The sequence below is a fragment of the Ruditapes philippinarum genome, unplaced genomic scaffold, assembly GCF_026571515.1.
Source record: "Ruditapes philippinarum isolate M1 unplaced genomic scaffold, ASM2657151v2 ctg14425_1_1_1_1, whole genome shotgun sequence".
NCBI classification, from domain to species: Eukaryota; Metazoa; Mollusca; class Bivalvia; order Venerida; family Veneridae; genus Ruditapes; species Ruditapes philippinarum.
In genome coordinates this window covers 2325-20116 of record NW_026864847.1, presented here as the reverse complement: position 1 = coordinate 20116, position 17792 = coordinate 2325, and the positions used below count along the sequence as shown (strand labels likewise).

The window sequence follows — 17792 nt, the reverse complement described above, 5'->3', positions numbered from 1 at the left end:
TATGGCTGTTTAGTTCATGTAGTGACTCACATTTACTGGTTGCTCAACCATAACTTATTTAAGAAACAAGAAGAGAGGACATCAGAACGCCAACCATTTATAAGCTGGTGGAATTCACCCCACAGTGGTGATTAGAAAAGTGTTTAAATTTATACTACTTTTTTTACAGTTTTATGCTTTTTATAGGCCCAATTGAAAAAATAAGACAAACGTATAATGGGAAAGCCCCTGGCGAGTGGGCGGTGAGCATCCAATTTTATCTGGAACATAATTTAGGTTAATATTTGCAAAGTCACAAGAGATGATTAAATATCCAGATAATGTTGTGAGTATACCTGCTATATGCATGGAAGAATTTTAATGCTACTTTATAGAATTGTTTGCCACTATGAAGAGCTGTGTCAAGCACTTGATCTAGGTCAAAGGTCAAGGTCACACTAAGACGTTATAGAAAAATGTTTGTTGGAGCAAAACTACATACACCAAGGGATTTTATTATGACAAATGTTCACCATTGTTAGCAGAGTGTTGCTCACTAAAATCAGGTTCTTGCTACCATGGTTAAGGTCATACATAGAGGTCAAAGTTCAGATAAAAATATGGAGATTTGATAGGGACCATTTAGTAATCATTTATTGAGGGATTGTAACACAAATGATCATTTTCGTGACTACAGCTGTCACACATGTAATGGAGGTCAATATAATTATGCAAGGTGAAGGTCACTAAAAATGATTAAATATCCAGATACTGTTCAGAGCATATCTCTTACATACATGTAGGGATTTTAATGTTACTTTATAGAATAGTGCCCTGTCTCTAGGTTAAAGGTCAAGGTCACAATTAGATCTCTAAAAAACACTTGTCAGGAGCAAAACTTCTACATGCATTGAGGGATTTAATATAATTTGGCTTGTGAGACTGAATGTTACATAAAATTCAGGTTCCTGCAATAAAGGTCAAGGCAACACATACATGTAAAATTTCAGGTAAAAATACATAAATATTCATAGGGACCAACTTGCTTGCAACACTTCATATCGCCCACATCTCAACCTAAAGCTTTTGTGGCAGACGTATTTTGTGACTACTCTTGTTTTTTCATATTCAAAGTCAAAGAAGGCTCCACACATTGTTCATTAATTGTGGCCACATAAAAAACAAACATAAATATTATTATATATATATTTTTTTTTTATTGTGAAAGAAACATCTCTACCAAAATACATACATGCATTATCAGCAGTATTTTTTAAGCTGAGCATTACAAATAATAAAAATATCATTTACCATTGCATGTTTATAAAAATATATTTTTATCAATCACTTTTGTCAAAATGGACCCCAAAATAATCTTGCATAAAGATATTTGATTTACCGGGACAAACAACAAAATAGTCCAGTGTTAGTATTAAGATATATAAAGATTAATTATTTGATCAAATAAAAATATGTGGATAATGAAAACAATTACTTTACAAGTGGTGGTAAGTGAAGACACAAACTTCAAGCATTCTGTTTAATACTGAGTTAGTGCAAGTCAAAAGTCTCTGTGTGGATTTCATAAATAACTAGAACTGCCACTATCATGGCGTGAATACCCCGCATACCACTTTGTCAGAATCAACAGTGGCCATTTAGAGCTCAAGGACAACCTCCCTGCCAAATTTGAGGTAACTAAGCCAGTGCATTGCTAAGTTATGTATCCTACATGCTTCAAATGTGAAAATGTCAAAATCAATACATTGCGGACAGGACATTCTTTAGCAATTGAGAAGAAAAGCTTTTTTTGTCAAGGTCCCTGTGACCTTGACCTTTGACCCAGTGACCTCAAAATCAATAGGGGTCACCTTATAGTCATGATCAACATCCATGCCAAATATGAAGACTGTGGGTCAAAGGAATCTAAAGTTAATGGGTGGACAAACTTTTTGAAGTCAAAGTCCCTATGACCTTGACCTTTGATCCAGTGACTTCAAAATCAAAAGGGGTCATCTACTAATCATGACTAACCTCCATTCCAAATATGAAGACTGTGGGTCATAGGAATCTTAAGTTATTGGGCGGACAAGCTTTTTGAAGTCAAGGCCCCTGTGACCTTGACTTTTGACCTGGTGACCTCAAAATCAATAGGGGTCATCTACTAATCATGACTAACCTCCATGCCAAATATGAAGACTGTGGGTCAAAGGAATCTTAAGTTATAGGGCGGACAAGATTTTTGAAGTCAAGGCCCCTGTGACTTTGACCTTTGACCTGGTGACCTCAAAGTCGATAGGGGTCATCTACTAATCATGACTAAGCTCCATGCCAAATATGAAGACTGTGGGTCAAAAGAATCTTAAGTTATTGGGCGGACAAGCTTTTTGAAGTCAAGGCCCCTGTGACCTTGACCTTTGACCTGGTGACCTCAAAGTCAATAGGGGTCATCTACTAATCATGACTAGCCTCCATGCCAAATGTGAAGACTGTGGGTCAAAGGAATCTTAAGTTATTGGTCAGACAAGCTTTTTGAAGTCAATGCCCCTGTGACCTTGACCTTTGACCTGGTGACCTCAGAGTCAATAGGGGTCATCTACTTATCATGACTAACCTCAATGCCAAATATGAAGACTATGGGTCAAAGGAATCTTAAGTTATAGGGCGGACAAGCTTTTTGAAGTCAAGGCCCCTATGACCTTGACCTTTGACCTGGTGACCTAAAAATCAATAGGGGTCATCTACTGATCATGACTAACCTCAATGCCAAATATGAAGACTGTGGGTCAAAGGAATCTTAAGTTATTGGGCGGACAAGCTTTTTGAAGTCAAGGCCCCTGTGACCTTGACCTTTGACCTGGTGACCTCAAAATCAATAGGGGTCATCTACTAATCACGACTTACCTCCATGCCAAATATGAAGACTGTAGGTCAAAGGAATCTTATGTTATTGGGCGGACAAGCTTTTTGAAGTCAAGGCCCCTGTGACCTTGACCTTTGACCTGGTGACCTCAAAATCAATAAGGGACATCTACTAATCATGACTAACCTCCATGCCAAATATGACGACTGTAGGTCAAAGGAATCTTAAGTTATTGGGCGGACAAGCTTTTTGAAGTCAAGGCCCCTGTGACCTTGACCTTTGACCTAGTGACCTCAAAATCAATAGGGGTCATCTACTAATCATGACTAACCTTCATGCCAAATATGAAGACTAAGGGTCAAAGGAATCTTAAGTTATTGGGCGGACAAGAAAAAACCGACAGACGGCCGGACAGCCGGACGGACGGACAAGCTGATTCCAGTATACCCCCCTTACAACTTTGTTGTGCGGGGGTATAAAAATAAAACATAATAAATGAAATCACAATATAAGAGTGGAGAAACAAAATACCTGAAATGGTACTTACTACTATACATTGTAATATTTTTCCCCTTCTGACTGAGGGGTTGTCTTTAATGGTTGAGGCATCAGTATTACAGCCACTATTTATCCCTGTGTGATCATACAAGGCAACTAAATGGATTCGAATTACTGGAGTCTACGCCTCTCTTAACTCAAGCAGATGAGGTGGTTTTGACCTCTGGAGTTCCGCAGCCTCACTCTAAAAATCAGCTGTGGTTTGAGATTCTAATTGAACTGAGCCAGCTGTTATTTACTTTCATATGTTTTCAAAAATTATAATCAAGAACTGCTGTACTTAAATAAAACACATGCAATAATAATGTATAAAACAAGTCATTTAGTAATACATTAACGTTATTCAGTTACATCAGTTAATAAAAAGCAAGATGATGATAATGACCATTACAATCAATTAATCTTACATGTCTTATTAAAGATAATATTTCAGGTAATTAAACAACTGTAAAATTTCCTTAATTACTAATACCATAATAATGTGAACAAAGGAAACATTATTATAAATTTGTGTTTATAATTTAAACATTTGGAATATCAAAATATCTTAAATAGGTATGGTTCCTGTCATATCAATTGTAAACAAGAAATGTTTGTATAACATGTATGCTCTCCTACCGGCAGCCAATTAGTCATGTGGCAAGGTCATTGTGACTTTGACTTTTGACCTAGTGACTTCAAAATCAATAGATGTAATCTACTGGTGATGACCAGTCACTAGGTTATTGTGACCCTAAAGGTTGTGTGCAGCAATTTTATGACAAAGTTATAACAAAATGTACTAAATAATATATTCAAGAGATGTTTGTCCGATTGGTTGTCAAGTTATTGGTCGGAAACAATTTTGACATACAAGGTCAATTTGATCTTGACATTTGACCCAGCAACATCAAAATCAAAAGGGGTCCTAAACAGGCCAAGATGTGACCTTGTGACCAACAATGTGACCTTGATCTTTGATCCCTTGGCCCAAAAATCGATAGGGTTATCTTCTGGCCCAGACCAATGTCAGGTTGAAGGGCCAATAAAAAGCCATTGGTTGTCAAGTTATTGGTTGGAAACCTTTTTGACATACAAGGTCAATATGACTGACCCAATATTAAATGGGGGCCATGTTCTGGCCAAGACCAATGCAGCTGTGAAGTTCATAGGCACAGGCAGCTGTGAAGTTCATAGGCACAGGCATTTTTAAGATATTGAAGGGTTTGGTCTATTGACCAACCAACTGACAAGTGCAAAACAATATACGCCCACTTCTTTGAAGGAGGCATTAAAAAGTGTAAATGTTATTAAAGAAATGTATACATGTATTAAAAAAAAACATACAAAAAATCTTAAAATGTCACAGTCCTGTCAAGTATTTAAATATGAATACAATATATAACGGGAATATGTGACAGTCATTCAACAAAAACTTCAAAAACCCTATGACATATTTTGAGACTTGTTGGAACACCTTCCAGTTTATAGAACTAAAGATAACATTTGAGGCCAAAACATTTTATCCCATTTATACCCATGTGGAATTAATTTCCAGATACCGAGTTTTAACAGTAATGGTGTTGAATATTTTTGAAAACTATTGAAATTCACTTGGGGTATTTGGGATAAAATCTATTAAACTCACATTTCTCAAAATATGTGATGGGGGTTCAGTATATAAATCATAAACAGATCTTGTAAGCATGTATAAAAATATCTCGTAACAAATCTCTGACCAAAATTTAAAAATGATAAAGATAGTGAAATATCAGGAGATGTAAAAAATAAAATACTCCACATCCTTAAATAAGAGCATAGCATTATTGCTTGAAGGGTTTATGCCTCTTGTCTAAAAACTGTCTGTGTTGTCATGATAATAAATAAACAAAGCTGCCTGTTGATACTGTGATAGTTCTCAAATCATTTTACAAATAAGCACAAAATTCTTAGTTAAGAAGGGACATAACTCTGTAAATAAAGCTTTTAGAATAATATCTCTTGTCTTGCATATGTGCTTTTGCATGATAGACAATTGCAAGTGTTCCAAGTCTCATGTTCATACCTTTCATAGTTTTGAAATCTTCTAGTTTATAAGCTATTTTGACTTACAAATTTAAGGTTAAAAGGGACATTACTCTAAAAATATTATATTGCTTTCAGAATAATGCCCCTTGTCTCACAACTTTGCCAAGGTTCTTGTTGATACCTTTTAACATTTTACAAATCATTCTTACCTGTTTAATAAGGTATATATAGCAGGCTATAATTAAAAGATAATAGTAATATTTAATTTAGTGTCAAAATATAAAGAATTTTTACTTTTTTGTATTATTTTCCTCTGTATATTATACTAGAAGCATCAGATGAATTAACATTTGTGCTAATAAATAGATGGATTTATAACAAAATGGCTTGATCAGGGTTCGTACAGACATCCAGTATCAAAATTCAAGGACTTTTTAAGCACTTTTTAAGCATGTTTTTCCATTTTTCAAGCACAATTTGTTGCGTGTCTATCCTACACAATGTTTAACCAGTATTAATTTATAAGTCATTTTTTGTTGAAAACACATTTTCTGGCTACAGTACACTTTAACAGTTCCTATAGAATAACAAGAAAGATACTGAACTGCCACCCTGTTTTATGGCCCCCTGTTAAAACCCTAACTTCAATATATCACGCTCTTTTGTAGGTTTTCCGTTTCTTTTAAATATAAATACTATAACATGATAATATGATATATATCTACATTAGTAAATTGTCTTACAAAAATAATGTCAATATTCATTGAATGGTTAAGTAAAAATCATTAGCACTATACAAAATCGCAGTGAGTGGGGTATTGCGATGATCTTGCGATGAGGGCTACATATCAGAATCTGGCTAAATTCTGTGTTGAAACCTTGGAACACAACATGAGCATTATAGAGGGGTTGAAGTGAAGTTCAAATTAACTGCAATTTGTGTCTGTTACATTGAGCAAACATTGATTTTGGTACTGAACAAGATCTTTTTTTATTGGTTTTTTTTGGTAACTGTTGATTTTTACTGACACTTTTCTGTCATTCAATCATTTTCAAGCACATTTGTAGCGAATTTAAGCACTTTTTAAGCACTTTTCAAGAGAATAATCAAATTCAAGGACTTTTAAGCACTTTTTATCATTTTTAAGCACTTTTTAAGAAAGGGACTGAAATTTAAGCACTTTTTAAGACTGTACGAACCCTGTTGATTCATAATGAGAGGTACATTGTACTTTTTGTACGTTTTTTTGTTGTTTTTTTTTGTTAGAGAGGGGCATTATTTGTTATTTTTTAACATTAATTCAAGTATATTAAATTGAACACATGAATTAATGAAGGAAAATCAAACCCTGTAACTATGTTAAAAAGGTATTGATTTGCTATATGAACCGAACCATGACAAAACCAACATAATGGGTTTGCGACCAGCATGATCCAGACCAGCCTGCGCATCCGCGCAGTCTGATCAGGATCCATGCTGTTCGCTTACCAACCCTATTACTAGTAGAGAAACTGATAGCGAACAGCATGGATCCTGATCAGACTGCGCGGATGTGCAGGCTGGTCTGGATCCATGCTGGTCACAAACGCACTTTGTTGGTTTTGTCGTGACGCGGCTCATATTGTTGTAAGAGTATTGAACATAAAATACGAGTACATGTATAATGTGTACACCTGAATATAATTCTACCAAAATATTCATGTCACAACTAAGTATGAATGACATCATTTTTACTATCTTATGAATTCCTTCTTAATATTTCTGTATTTGATTAAAATTAAATGTTTAAATCTAGCAAAGGTTTTAATTAGCTAAATATGTCTAAGACTGGACAAAAACTGCAATTTTGAGTGTTTAAACTGTAATACTAGGTTTTCAAAATCAAAGTTCATAATACACAAATTCATAGGAAATCCTGTTCAAATGTTTGTGGTCTTCCCTTTCCTTTAACCTGACCCACCACTATGTTTCTTGTAAAGAGCTGTTATGTCATTCTTGAAGAAACTGCGTAGCTGTGGGCGCTTGTTTTTAAACGTAGGTGTTAACAGTCCATTTTCAATAGAAAATAGTTCTGATCGCAAAATGATATCTTTAGTCTGAAAATAAATAATAAAATAATTCATATTTTCTGTGTTTCAGAGAATATAATTATAATGTGGACTATTTTACACTTGATTCACATGATTTATTAAAGGTGCATGCAGCCTCCAGATGAGCCAAAATATTTCAATAAAATCAAACTTGAGAAAAATGTACTAAGATTTAAGAAAAAGTAAAAAGGTTAAAGATTCAAGAAATAATTTACATGTTATGTGTGATTAAAAACTGATTTTCCAATATTTTAACTGTATTTTTATTGCGCGGTAAGGGCTATCTTTGCATAATTTTGACCTCCTTTTGGTAATTTATGTTGGTTAATTGTTAGTGTCAAAAGTAATGTGTCAATTGCTTTCTTTTTGATTATTTCATAATATTTTACTTTAAAAATATTAAATTAATACATTTTCAAAAATTTTCATAATTTTTTTATGAATCTGGAGGACTGGTGTGCTGCTGTAATTATTTGCCATTGAAACTCAATGCAGACAAAATGAAACATAAAGTAACCTTGAAAATACAGCATACTACTGGTTTACACTGTGACTTTAAACCCAACCATCTCTAATTAACTCAAAGTAAATCAAGAAAAAAGGCAAATTACCAATTTCAAATATAACATAAAGAAAACAATATGTTACCATGGTAACTTACAATTTCAAATCCTTTGAGACCAGCTTCTCTAGCAGTTTTCTGTATGTCCAGTAGCATCATTGATTTAACACTCTAGATTAAAACATAAAACATTACTTTTGTGAACATTTTACACTTAAACATCCTTATCATAAATACTCTCTCAATAACACCAATCAGTGTAATCACCAGTAAAAGTTATACCAATAAAATAAAATTGTTTTATTTGAGAAAATAACTTACATTGTTTTATTTGAATTTTCAACGTTATATTTTTACCAATTTCTCCACATAAATTATATGATTTATAGCAGTGTAGAGTGTGTATTACGCAAAGCAAAAAACAATATGATTACCTTTGTCAACAACTAATTTACCTTAGAAATATGAAATGTATGTATAATACTGGTAGCAGAAAATCTTACCTCACTTTTGCACAGTTCCTGGAAACTATCAGAAAGATTTTGAGAATTTGCCCATGAGATTAAAACTTCTTCATCAGGTACAATCACTGCCATTACATATGGCTGTAAGAAAGTAAAATATAAATGAGAGTAAACAATAATAATATTAGTTTGTTTTGATAACTCCTTAATCCGTTGGCCTATGTCACATACAGGTATTTTTGGAAACCTATGAAACTACTTTCAGCCACTTTGAACAAACCGGCATCACTGGTGTTATAATAAAATTGCATAAGATTTATTAAATGTTACTTTGCTTGACATTTCTTAAATGTTACTTTGCTTGACATTTCTTAAATGTTGAATTGCTTGACATTTCTTAAATGTTACATTGCTTGACATTTCTTAAATGTTAAATTGCTTGACATTTCTTAAATGTTCCCTTGATTGACATTTCTTAAATTTTAAATTGCTTGAAATTTGTTAAATGTTACATTGCTTGACATTTCTTAAATGTACATTGTTTGACATTTCTGTTATGTTAAATTGCTTGCCATTTCTGAAATGTTACATTGCTTGACATTTCTTGAATGTTAAATTGCTTGACATTTCTTTTATGTTAAAATTCATGTCAATGTGTTTTTTATCCATGCAATAGCCAAACTTCATTACATCACATGTGTATATATTCCAGAATTTGCATGCTAGCCTATAAAAATATCCTGCCTATATAGTCTTTATTTTCATTGTTCAGCAGTTCAACAAACTTTAAGATAAATATTGAAATAAAAATATAGATAAAATAAAATAAAAATATTACAAATGAAAACTTACTTTTTCATGTCCTCAGTCTTTTGCTATGGTTTAGTTTTCAAAGTCACTATAATTACATACAATAATCGTTAAACTGTAAATGAATAATATACAATACCTGAAGACTATCACCTTCTACAAAAGCTTGAGCCACAAATGAACTCCGGCTATAAACAAGTTCTACTTTCTCTGGGGCCACATACTCTCCCTGTCAATAAAATAACACAAATATATTATGAAAAATGAATGCCAGTCCGAATAGCTCAATCAGTTAGAGCATGAGACTTGTAATATCAACATTGTGGGTTTGATTGTTGGGCTGGCCAACTAAAATTACTTATCAGTCTTTCCCATGAGACTTTAAATAGGGGTCCTGCGTATGAGATCTTAAACACTTAGCATCTTAAAAAACCCGGGGAAGCTTCTGGAATTGGGGCATCTTTCTGTATCTTGCACTATCCTCCTGACTTATTACTTATCTGGAGGACACTTGCCAATTATGGGCAAGTGGTGGCGAGTATAAACAAGCAATTATCATAGTATTGCAAGCAATCCCCTACCGGTTAGAACCCCAGCAACATTCTGATGGGCCATTTGCCATTCAATTTTACCAGTGAATGAATGACATGAATGAACTTAAATCTTTTGAGTTTTAAGTTTGTCTATATCACAGTAATGTGTTAAGTTTCCATGCCTAGTAAGGAAATTATGTTTATACAACCTTTTCATATTATTACGATGCGGGATTTTAAAGTAAATCCTATAAGGAATGAAGAAGTTGTAGTGAAAATACCAGTTTCTCGAAAAAAATCTAAGTTCAAGGGGGACATAATTCTGGAAATAGTCTTGCTAGAGTATTTAACCTTCTCAAAAATGTCGAGTGATAATAAGAAACATATATATGAAGTTTGAAGTAGATACATTAGGAAATAAAGAAGTTATTTAAAAAAGACAACATCTTTTTCCCCTAAAAAATCTAAGTTCAAGGGAGGTAATACTGATAATTTTTGTGCTAGAGTTATAAACCTTGTCACATATGATGTGGTTGATGACCAGAAACTTAAATTTAAAGTTTGAAGTAAACACCTTAAGAAATAAAGAACATATAGTGAAAAAGCTGAAAAATTTAAATCAGAAATCTTGAAATTCAGGCTATTTGTTGCCATAGCTACCAGAATTTTCAACATAGGAAGAAAAGAAAAAGATGTGCATAATCTCCAGACTGCCATCTACCCATATTTCAAGTTTCATAAAAATATTTTCAGTACTTTTTGAGTTATCACTGGATCCAGTTTATGTGTTAAATTTGCCATATTTTTAGACTATTTGTTGCCATAACAACCAGAATTTTCAACATAGGAAGAAAAAAAAAAGACGTGCATAATCTCCATACTGCCATCTATCCATATATCAAGTTTCATAAAAATATTTTCAGTACTTTTTACGTTATCGCGGGATCCAGTTTTGTGGACGGACGGACTGACAGACAGACGGCCAGACGGACAGACAGACGGACGGAGGGTAAACCTAAAGTCCCCTCCGATTAAACCGGTAGGGGACTAATAAACTGAAATACACAATGAGAAATGAAGATGCCTTAACACTGATTTGTTTAAATGCATCATGCTCTAGCTATTGTTGGAGTACAAATTAACGAGAAAATGGAAAACCAAAATGGCCATCAAGAACATATATGTATAACCTAATAAAATCACCATTTTTCATACATTAAGGCTTTTATTTACATAAAAAAAATTCAAATTTATGCTAAGATAATGAAAAATGGAGAAAAAAAATAAATCAAAATGCTTAACTTAAACATGGGACTTTATTGTCCAGATTTCAAAATGGAAAAATGCCAATTTAGGGTAACTTTAGAGACTACCACTTGTTGTTTTGGTCAGTAATACAATTATTTTAGCAATTGTGTTATCTATCCTTCTCACAGCTCAGTGCTGGAAGTACATATTTAACCACAGTTAAGTCAGTGGAGCTGTAATTTTACATCATGATGGCCATATTTTACCTTCTTTTTTCTTTTGGTTGCTGAATTTGTTTTCAAAAAGACAAAACCTTTAGAATATGTATCATACATTATGATGCAGATCTTTTATTTATAAACCTGTAACTTCTACTACAATGACAAAAGAAACTTGCTTTAAGTGAATTATATTACATTTTAAATACTCTTACCTGTGACAACTTGAACAGATTTTTCTTCCTGTCAATAATTTTTAATGTACCATTCTGAAAGGTTAAACAGGTTATGTTACATATGAGGAACATTATCTGAATTTATTAAAACATAAATGTCAATAAGAATGAAAATACTTTAATAATGCATATATTCATATTTTTATACCTCTACTACAAGCTCAGATGTCATATGATTTTGGAAATTGGTAAATAACAAACCTTAGTAACCAACAAAAACAGCGTAATATACTAGTTATTTTTTGACAAAGATATAACATAGAAACTAACAGGTAACCATTGTCCAATATCTCCTGTATGAAGCCATCCCTCCTTATCAATAGTTTCTGCTGTTTTTACTGGGTCTTTATAATATCCACTTGAGATAGTGACTCCTTTAGCACACACCTGGTGAAATATAAATAACATAGAGCACATAATGACTTGATAAAATATTTAAAAAAAAGAATACATAATTATCCACATAATAATCACTTACAATGTATTTGATAAAATATATGTAACACATATTGCACATACAATGTGTTTGATAAAAAATCATTAACACATAATAATTATATTATGCGATTAACACACATCTGACAGGATTGTAAATTATAGATAATTATTATAATATATACCTGTTGAAATTTAATTAAAGAATGTGGATCTAGTTCATACCTGACAAAACCTAATACAACAGATCATTCAGCTGACATCTATTGCTAGGTAATGACCGTAACGTCCAAATTAAATTTTCAATGCAGAAGTGGGACAATGGAACCAGAGTCATTTTTGACTTCAGGATCATGATTCATGTAACTCTATCCTTACCCTGGTAAGTCTTTTTAGCTCACTGCAACCTACTTTGCAACTTTATGTTATAACTTAACTACCCTAGAAGGCTAGAACTAACTGCAGTCATAATGAAAATTACCTCCCTTCATCTTCTTGAGTTATCATATGACTTACCTCCCCTTATTTCTAAATTTTCATAATATCACTAACTTTACCTTGCTTATAATAAGCTAAAATATTATAAGTCTTATCCCCCCCCACCTTTGTTATAATTAGGTCAGATGATTTACCTCTTCTTGATTACTTTTTTCAAAATTTTGATGTCACTTACTACCCCTTGGTTATAATATTCTATATGTAAGATATCAAATGACTTATCCCCCCTTTGCTATAATTAGCTGAAATATCACAAGACTAACCTCCCCTTGGCTATTATTATCTAAATGTAAAATATCACAAGACTTACCTCCCCTCGGTTATAATAACCTTCATGTAAGATATCATATGACTTATCCCCCCTTGGTTATAATAACCTACATGTAAGATATCACAAGACTTACCTCCCCTTGGTTATTTTTAGCGTAGTAATTATATTCAGGAGCATCAAACAGTTTGATGTAGGTGTATGGCAATGGAGGTCCAACATGTCCTGTTGATACAAAATAAAAAATAGAGCTGATAATAAAAAGATGATCAAGAATATCATTCTTACAAAAAAATGTTTTCTTTAATTTAACAGTCATGCAAATATTAAAGGCAAGTTCAAATAATCAGACACAGCTAGAACATAGCTTCAGTGTCTGCTTCTTTAGTGACTGCACTTTTAATTTGACTACACATATTTTTAATAACTTTTGATAGCAAAACAATGCACTTTTTAATGTATCACTGTACAAAATGTTTTTAATAGCCTGAGTTCATTTTAATTTATTTTAATTCTTGAATTTTCGACAGCTTGAAATTTGTTATGATGTTTGTTCTATATCAAAAACATGTGAAATGATTTGGGTAATCTGCAACAAAATATGCTACATCTTTTAAACAGGCTTCCTTGTAATATAAATTTTGGTTATGATGAATTTTAATCCTAATATAATAATATAACTTGTGGTCCACAGTGAAACTAAGAGACCAGTGCATGATTGTAGTGTATAATTATTACCTTTTCAAACAACTGTTAAAACTGCTTTAATTAATATCATGTCATTACAGGCAATTTCATTTAACACTTGCAAACTTTCAAAACGCCAATGGAATTTGAAAATGGTTGAAAGTTTATTGTAAAAAAAAAAATTGGTATGAATCCTTAGATTTTTTGTTGGCATTCTATGTAAAAAGCTTCAGGTATTTCTAGTTTAATTTGTGATTTAAAATAGAATATATTTACCAATGATAGCCATCAATATATATAAATCATCAATAACGTCTTTCATATATACATGTATAGAATACTTATATTGTAAGATATAATTTAATATAGAATTATTTCAATATAGTGAGTTACAATTCACAATTATAGAATTAAAATTACCGGCTACATTCAATAAAATAATACCTGCGCTCCAGTCCCCAACTATTCCCATTGATACCGCCGCTACAGTTTCTGTTTGCCCGTATGCTTCTAGAAACTGTCAAATACACTTGTCATTAATGATAAATAATGTTAAGTTATATAAAGTAAGTCCATTAAATGTATCATTTTGAAAGTAAATATAAAACACACTGACCTGTTATTAAATGAGCCGTGTCATGACAAAACCAACATAATGGGTTTGCGACCAGCATGGATCCAGACCAGCCTGCGCATCCGCACAGTCTGATCAGGATCCATGCTGTTCGCTTTCAGACCCTATAACAAGTAAACAAACAGGCTGGTCTGGATCCATGCTGGTCGCAAACCCATTATGTTGGTTTTGTCATGGCGCGGCTCAAATCTTATTCAATCTTAGCAGGCACAGACTTCTGAAAATGTTCTGTTAATTTTTTCATTAGAAATTGTTGTTGATTTAGAAAAGTTATAATGAGGAAACTTATAAAAAAAAATTTTAATGTAGAAACACACAAGCTGTTCATGTATCAAAAGTGTTCATATCACAACTAATTAAACATTAGAGTGAACACCAAGAGAGCTAGTCTAAACATTGTGGAAATAGATCAGCTCATCATTTATACAGGTACATTTAACTATATATCTTGGGTAAACATGCCAGCAACTTAAAACAGATATCACTTTCTGGCATATCAGACTGGCGTTTCCGTTTTACCAATGCCGTCATTGGGGGAGGGGGAGGGGGGGGGTCACAGGAATTGAATCTCCTGCTATAATGTGAATGAATGGCACGCTTAGGATGAGGTATTATTTTACCGTTATGAATGAAGTTGTAATTTCATACGCTGTTGTAAGAAAATAGTTACAGGTGTAATGACATAAATTTCCATGGAAAATTGTTTTATTAAGGTAAAGAGTTTAAAATATAATGGAATATGGTAGAATATGCAAGAAAAAATATCTGACATAATTATGTTTGCTGTTCGGATCAGAATAACCGTCCCTTGTGGGTGGGCCCACTCGTGATGGATATTCCGATCCGAACCGCAACAAATGACAGATATTATGAGTCTGTACTGGGAGGCAGTAAGTGTAATATTGCTATAATTCTAAATCGTACGTAACATAATAAACATTAAAATCTGAATATTTCTACATACCGCACAACCAAGAGCACATCTAAAGAAAGTTAAAACTTCTGCTTCTAGTGGTGCAGAACCTGTGATAACAATATCAACTTTACCACCAAACAATGCCTGTATCTTCTTAAACACAATCTTGTCCCATATACTGTTACGTCTTATTATATACCTGTTTATGAATTTAAAACAAAAATACTAATTAAGTCTATAAAGCTATTTTAGCATTATATATGCCTCATTTGTCCTTTTTTTCCCTAACTAAATATCACCATTTTTCCCTGTAGTTTCTTAGTGTTATGATAATGAAGATCCATAAAATACATTCATACCTGCACTCTGCTCAATGTATACATATATTTTACTTGCCTTGTTGTACTACATTTGAAACAAAAGATGAACATTATTGGGGGCTGGGACAGGGGGGGGGGATGTAGTGGTAAGACAATATCTCTCAGCTCAATACATATAATTTACATTTACTTGCCTTGTTGTATATTTGGGTCAATGTTTCCTGTAACTAAAGATGAATATATGGGTGTGAGGGGGGGGGGGGTAATTAATTAGTAGATTAATAGACAAAATTACACATCTTGTATTGCAAAAAGAAAACTTACTGTTTCAGTTCCTTAGCCTTGGAAGAAATTGCCCAGTTAAACAGAAACTGTTTCACTTTACTGGCTTTAACTCCTGCCATCACCTGTATTACAGATACAATATTTTTTATCAAAAATGAAAACTGCTGATAAATTTTTTTCAAATATCTGCATTCCTGATGCAAAACAGAATATGTCACTTAATTATCAAAATCTTTGTCTGTCCTTTCATTATTCTACATGTTAGTTTAACAAAACATTTGTTTTTCCCTCAGCAATTATATTGTACACTGAGTACATCAAAATTAAAACTTGGCACAACATTATAACCTTGATTTTAAACATTCTTAAATTATTTTTAATTTATAACACAACCTTATCATAGATTTTGTTTACCAGTCTGGGTACAGACGGACATGCATACAAACCTTATCATAGATTCTGTTCATAAGTCTGGGTACAGAGAAGAAGACAGTTGGTTTTAACGTCTGCAAATCATCTAACAAAAGTTTAACATCCCCACGGAAAAATCCAATCTTAGCTCCCTCCATGGTCAAACACTGTTGACCAATACGTTCATACATGTGAGCTAGAGGAAGGTAAGACAAATGAGTGTCATCTTTATTGAATTTTCTGTAATGCTGAAACCAAGGAAAGATAATAAGGTTAACAAGTATAATTTGAAAAGCGATAAGCTCCATATAAATTTAATTTTAGAATGTATTATTGCATAACATACCCATTAAAGCATTTTACAGTTGGTACATCAAAATACACATATATTAATGTATAACAAAGTCATATGTCACTGTATTGAAAATGTATTAGCATCTGGATTATATAAGCTCAGTCGGTAGTGCCACCGTACAGTATTCCGATGGTTCCTTCCCTGGTTTGAGTCCCAGTCAGGATTGCACACTTTGTGCCCAACAGGAGACCGTGATGGTTTACAGGTTTAAGTTAAAATTTCATATTGGTCTCTTTACTCATTTTAATTCAAGAAAGAATTTTAACATAATGAGGGGAGTATGTCACAGTATTGTACTGTTCACTTATTTAAAGATTGAAAATATGTAAGCAAGCTGATAGCACAGTTAGTACAGTCACAGTGTACCGTATTACAATAATTCCCACCTTGGAGTCCCAGACAGGCTGCACATTTTAAATCTGTATATTTAATCATGTTTTATCTCAGTGGAATTAGTTAATATTTCTCAATGTTGGGTTAACTTCTTCATGACAGTTATACTGCTATAATAGGACAGGGTAAAATTTTAAGTACGGTCAAAATGGTTTATCTCAATAAGCCCGTGCTAGGTGGCATGTGGATGGTAAGTTTGCATTTAACAGTTCTGCCCATCACAGACTCAATCACACTGAGCCTGCATTACATATTGAATTTTGCCATTTTGGAGGATTCTTTATTTCCCTCTATTTTATGTCTACCATCAGGGACATAGGTTAATAATATTAGAATGAATGAAATATTTATTTGCTTTCTAATCAATTCAAATCAAAGAAAATCAAGATTTGTCCATGGCATAGTAAAAACTTACTTAGTTTTATTATGTTAAAATTTAAACTTACAGAGTTATTCATATTAATCATGGATATTTGAGCAAGAGCCTGTCTGTAAGTTATAATCACACCTTTTGGGGTACCTGGAAAAAATGTTCATATATGAAATATGATTTACCTGAAATTTTATAAAATTATGGCTTAAAACAAAACCTGAGTCGGTGTGTATGTATTAAAATAGTGTTACTATAGGAAATAGTCTTGCTTTATAAGCATAAATATTAACTTTAAATGAACAACAAAAAATTGAATTCATAAGCTTCAACACCAGAAAGTTATCTCCTAATGGTATGAATGTGCATTAGTTTTATACAATGTTGAATTTTGTCATCTTTCAATTATTGGGCCTGTATACATATAGTTTATTTATCTTTGAACAAACTTGGTAGACACTCATTAGAACATGTTTCATGCTAAATATCTTAGCTCTAGCTCTTTGGGTTCTTTAAAAGAAGATTTTTTAAGTTTTTACTATATGCATATAGGGAAAATCAATGACCCCCTGGGGCGGGGCCAATTTTGACCCCAGGGCTTTTATTTGAACAAACTTGGTAGACACTCACTAGAAGATGTTTCATGCCAAA

General features: G+C 32.8%; 1 protein-coding gene across 1 annotated transcript; it reads right to left on the bottom strand.

The window, feature by feature from the left end:
• Nucleotides 1-7343: 7343 nt before the first annotated feature.
• Nucleotides 7344-17288, bottom strand: LOC132727033 (long-chain-fatty-acid--CoA ligase 1-like). The gene is made up of 12 exons (XM_060712444.1): nucleotides 17218-17288; nucleotides 16059-16271; nucleotides 15652-15734; nucleotides 15056-15206; nucleotides 13902-13974; nucleotides 12907-12995; nucleotides 11840-11956; nucleotides 11549-11602; nucleotides 9474-9563; nucleotides 8564-8665; nucleotides 8160-8231; nucleotides 7344-7504 (listed from the first exon to the last, which is right to left on the bottom strand). The coding sequence occupies exons 1-12, from the start codon at nucleotides 17236-17238 to the stop codon at nucleotides 7355-7357; spliced, it is 1215 nt and encodes a 404-aa protein (XP_060568427.1). The 5' UTR covers nucleotides 17239-17288; the 3' UTR covers nucleotides 7344-7354.
• Nucleotides 17289-17792: the final 504 nt, after the last annotated feature.

Coding starts and splice junctions, on each gene's coding strand:
- LOC132727033 (XM_060712444.1), bottom strand. CDS start 17,238: ATGATTAATATGAATAACTCT. Junction 8,232..8,563: donor AGGAACTGTGCAAAAGTGAG/GTAAGATTTTCT, acceptor GTTTTAATCTAG/AGTGTTAAATCAATGATGCT. Junction 7,505..8,159: donor GTCTCAAAGGATTTGAAATT/GTAAGTTACCAT, acceptor ATTTATTTTCAG/ACTAAAGATATCATTTTGCG.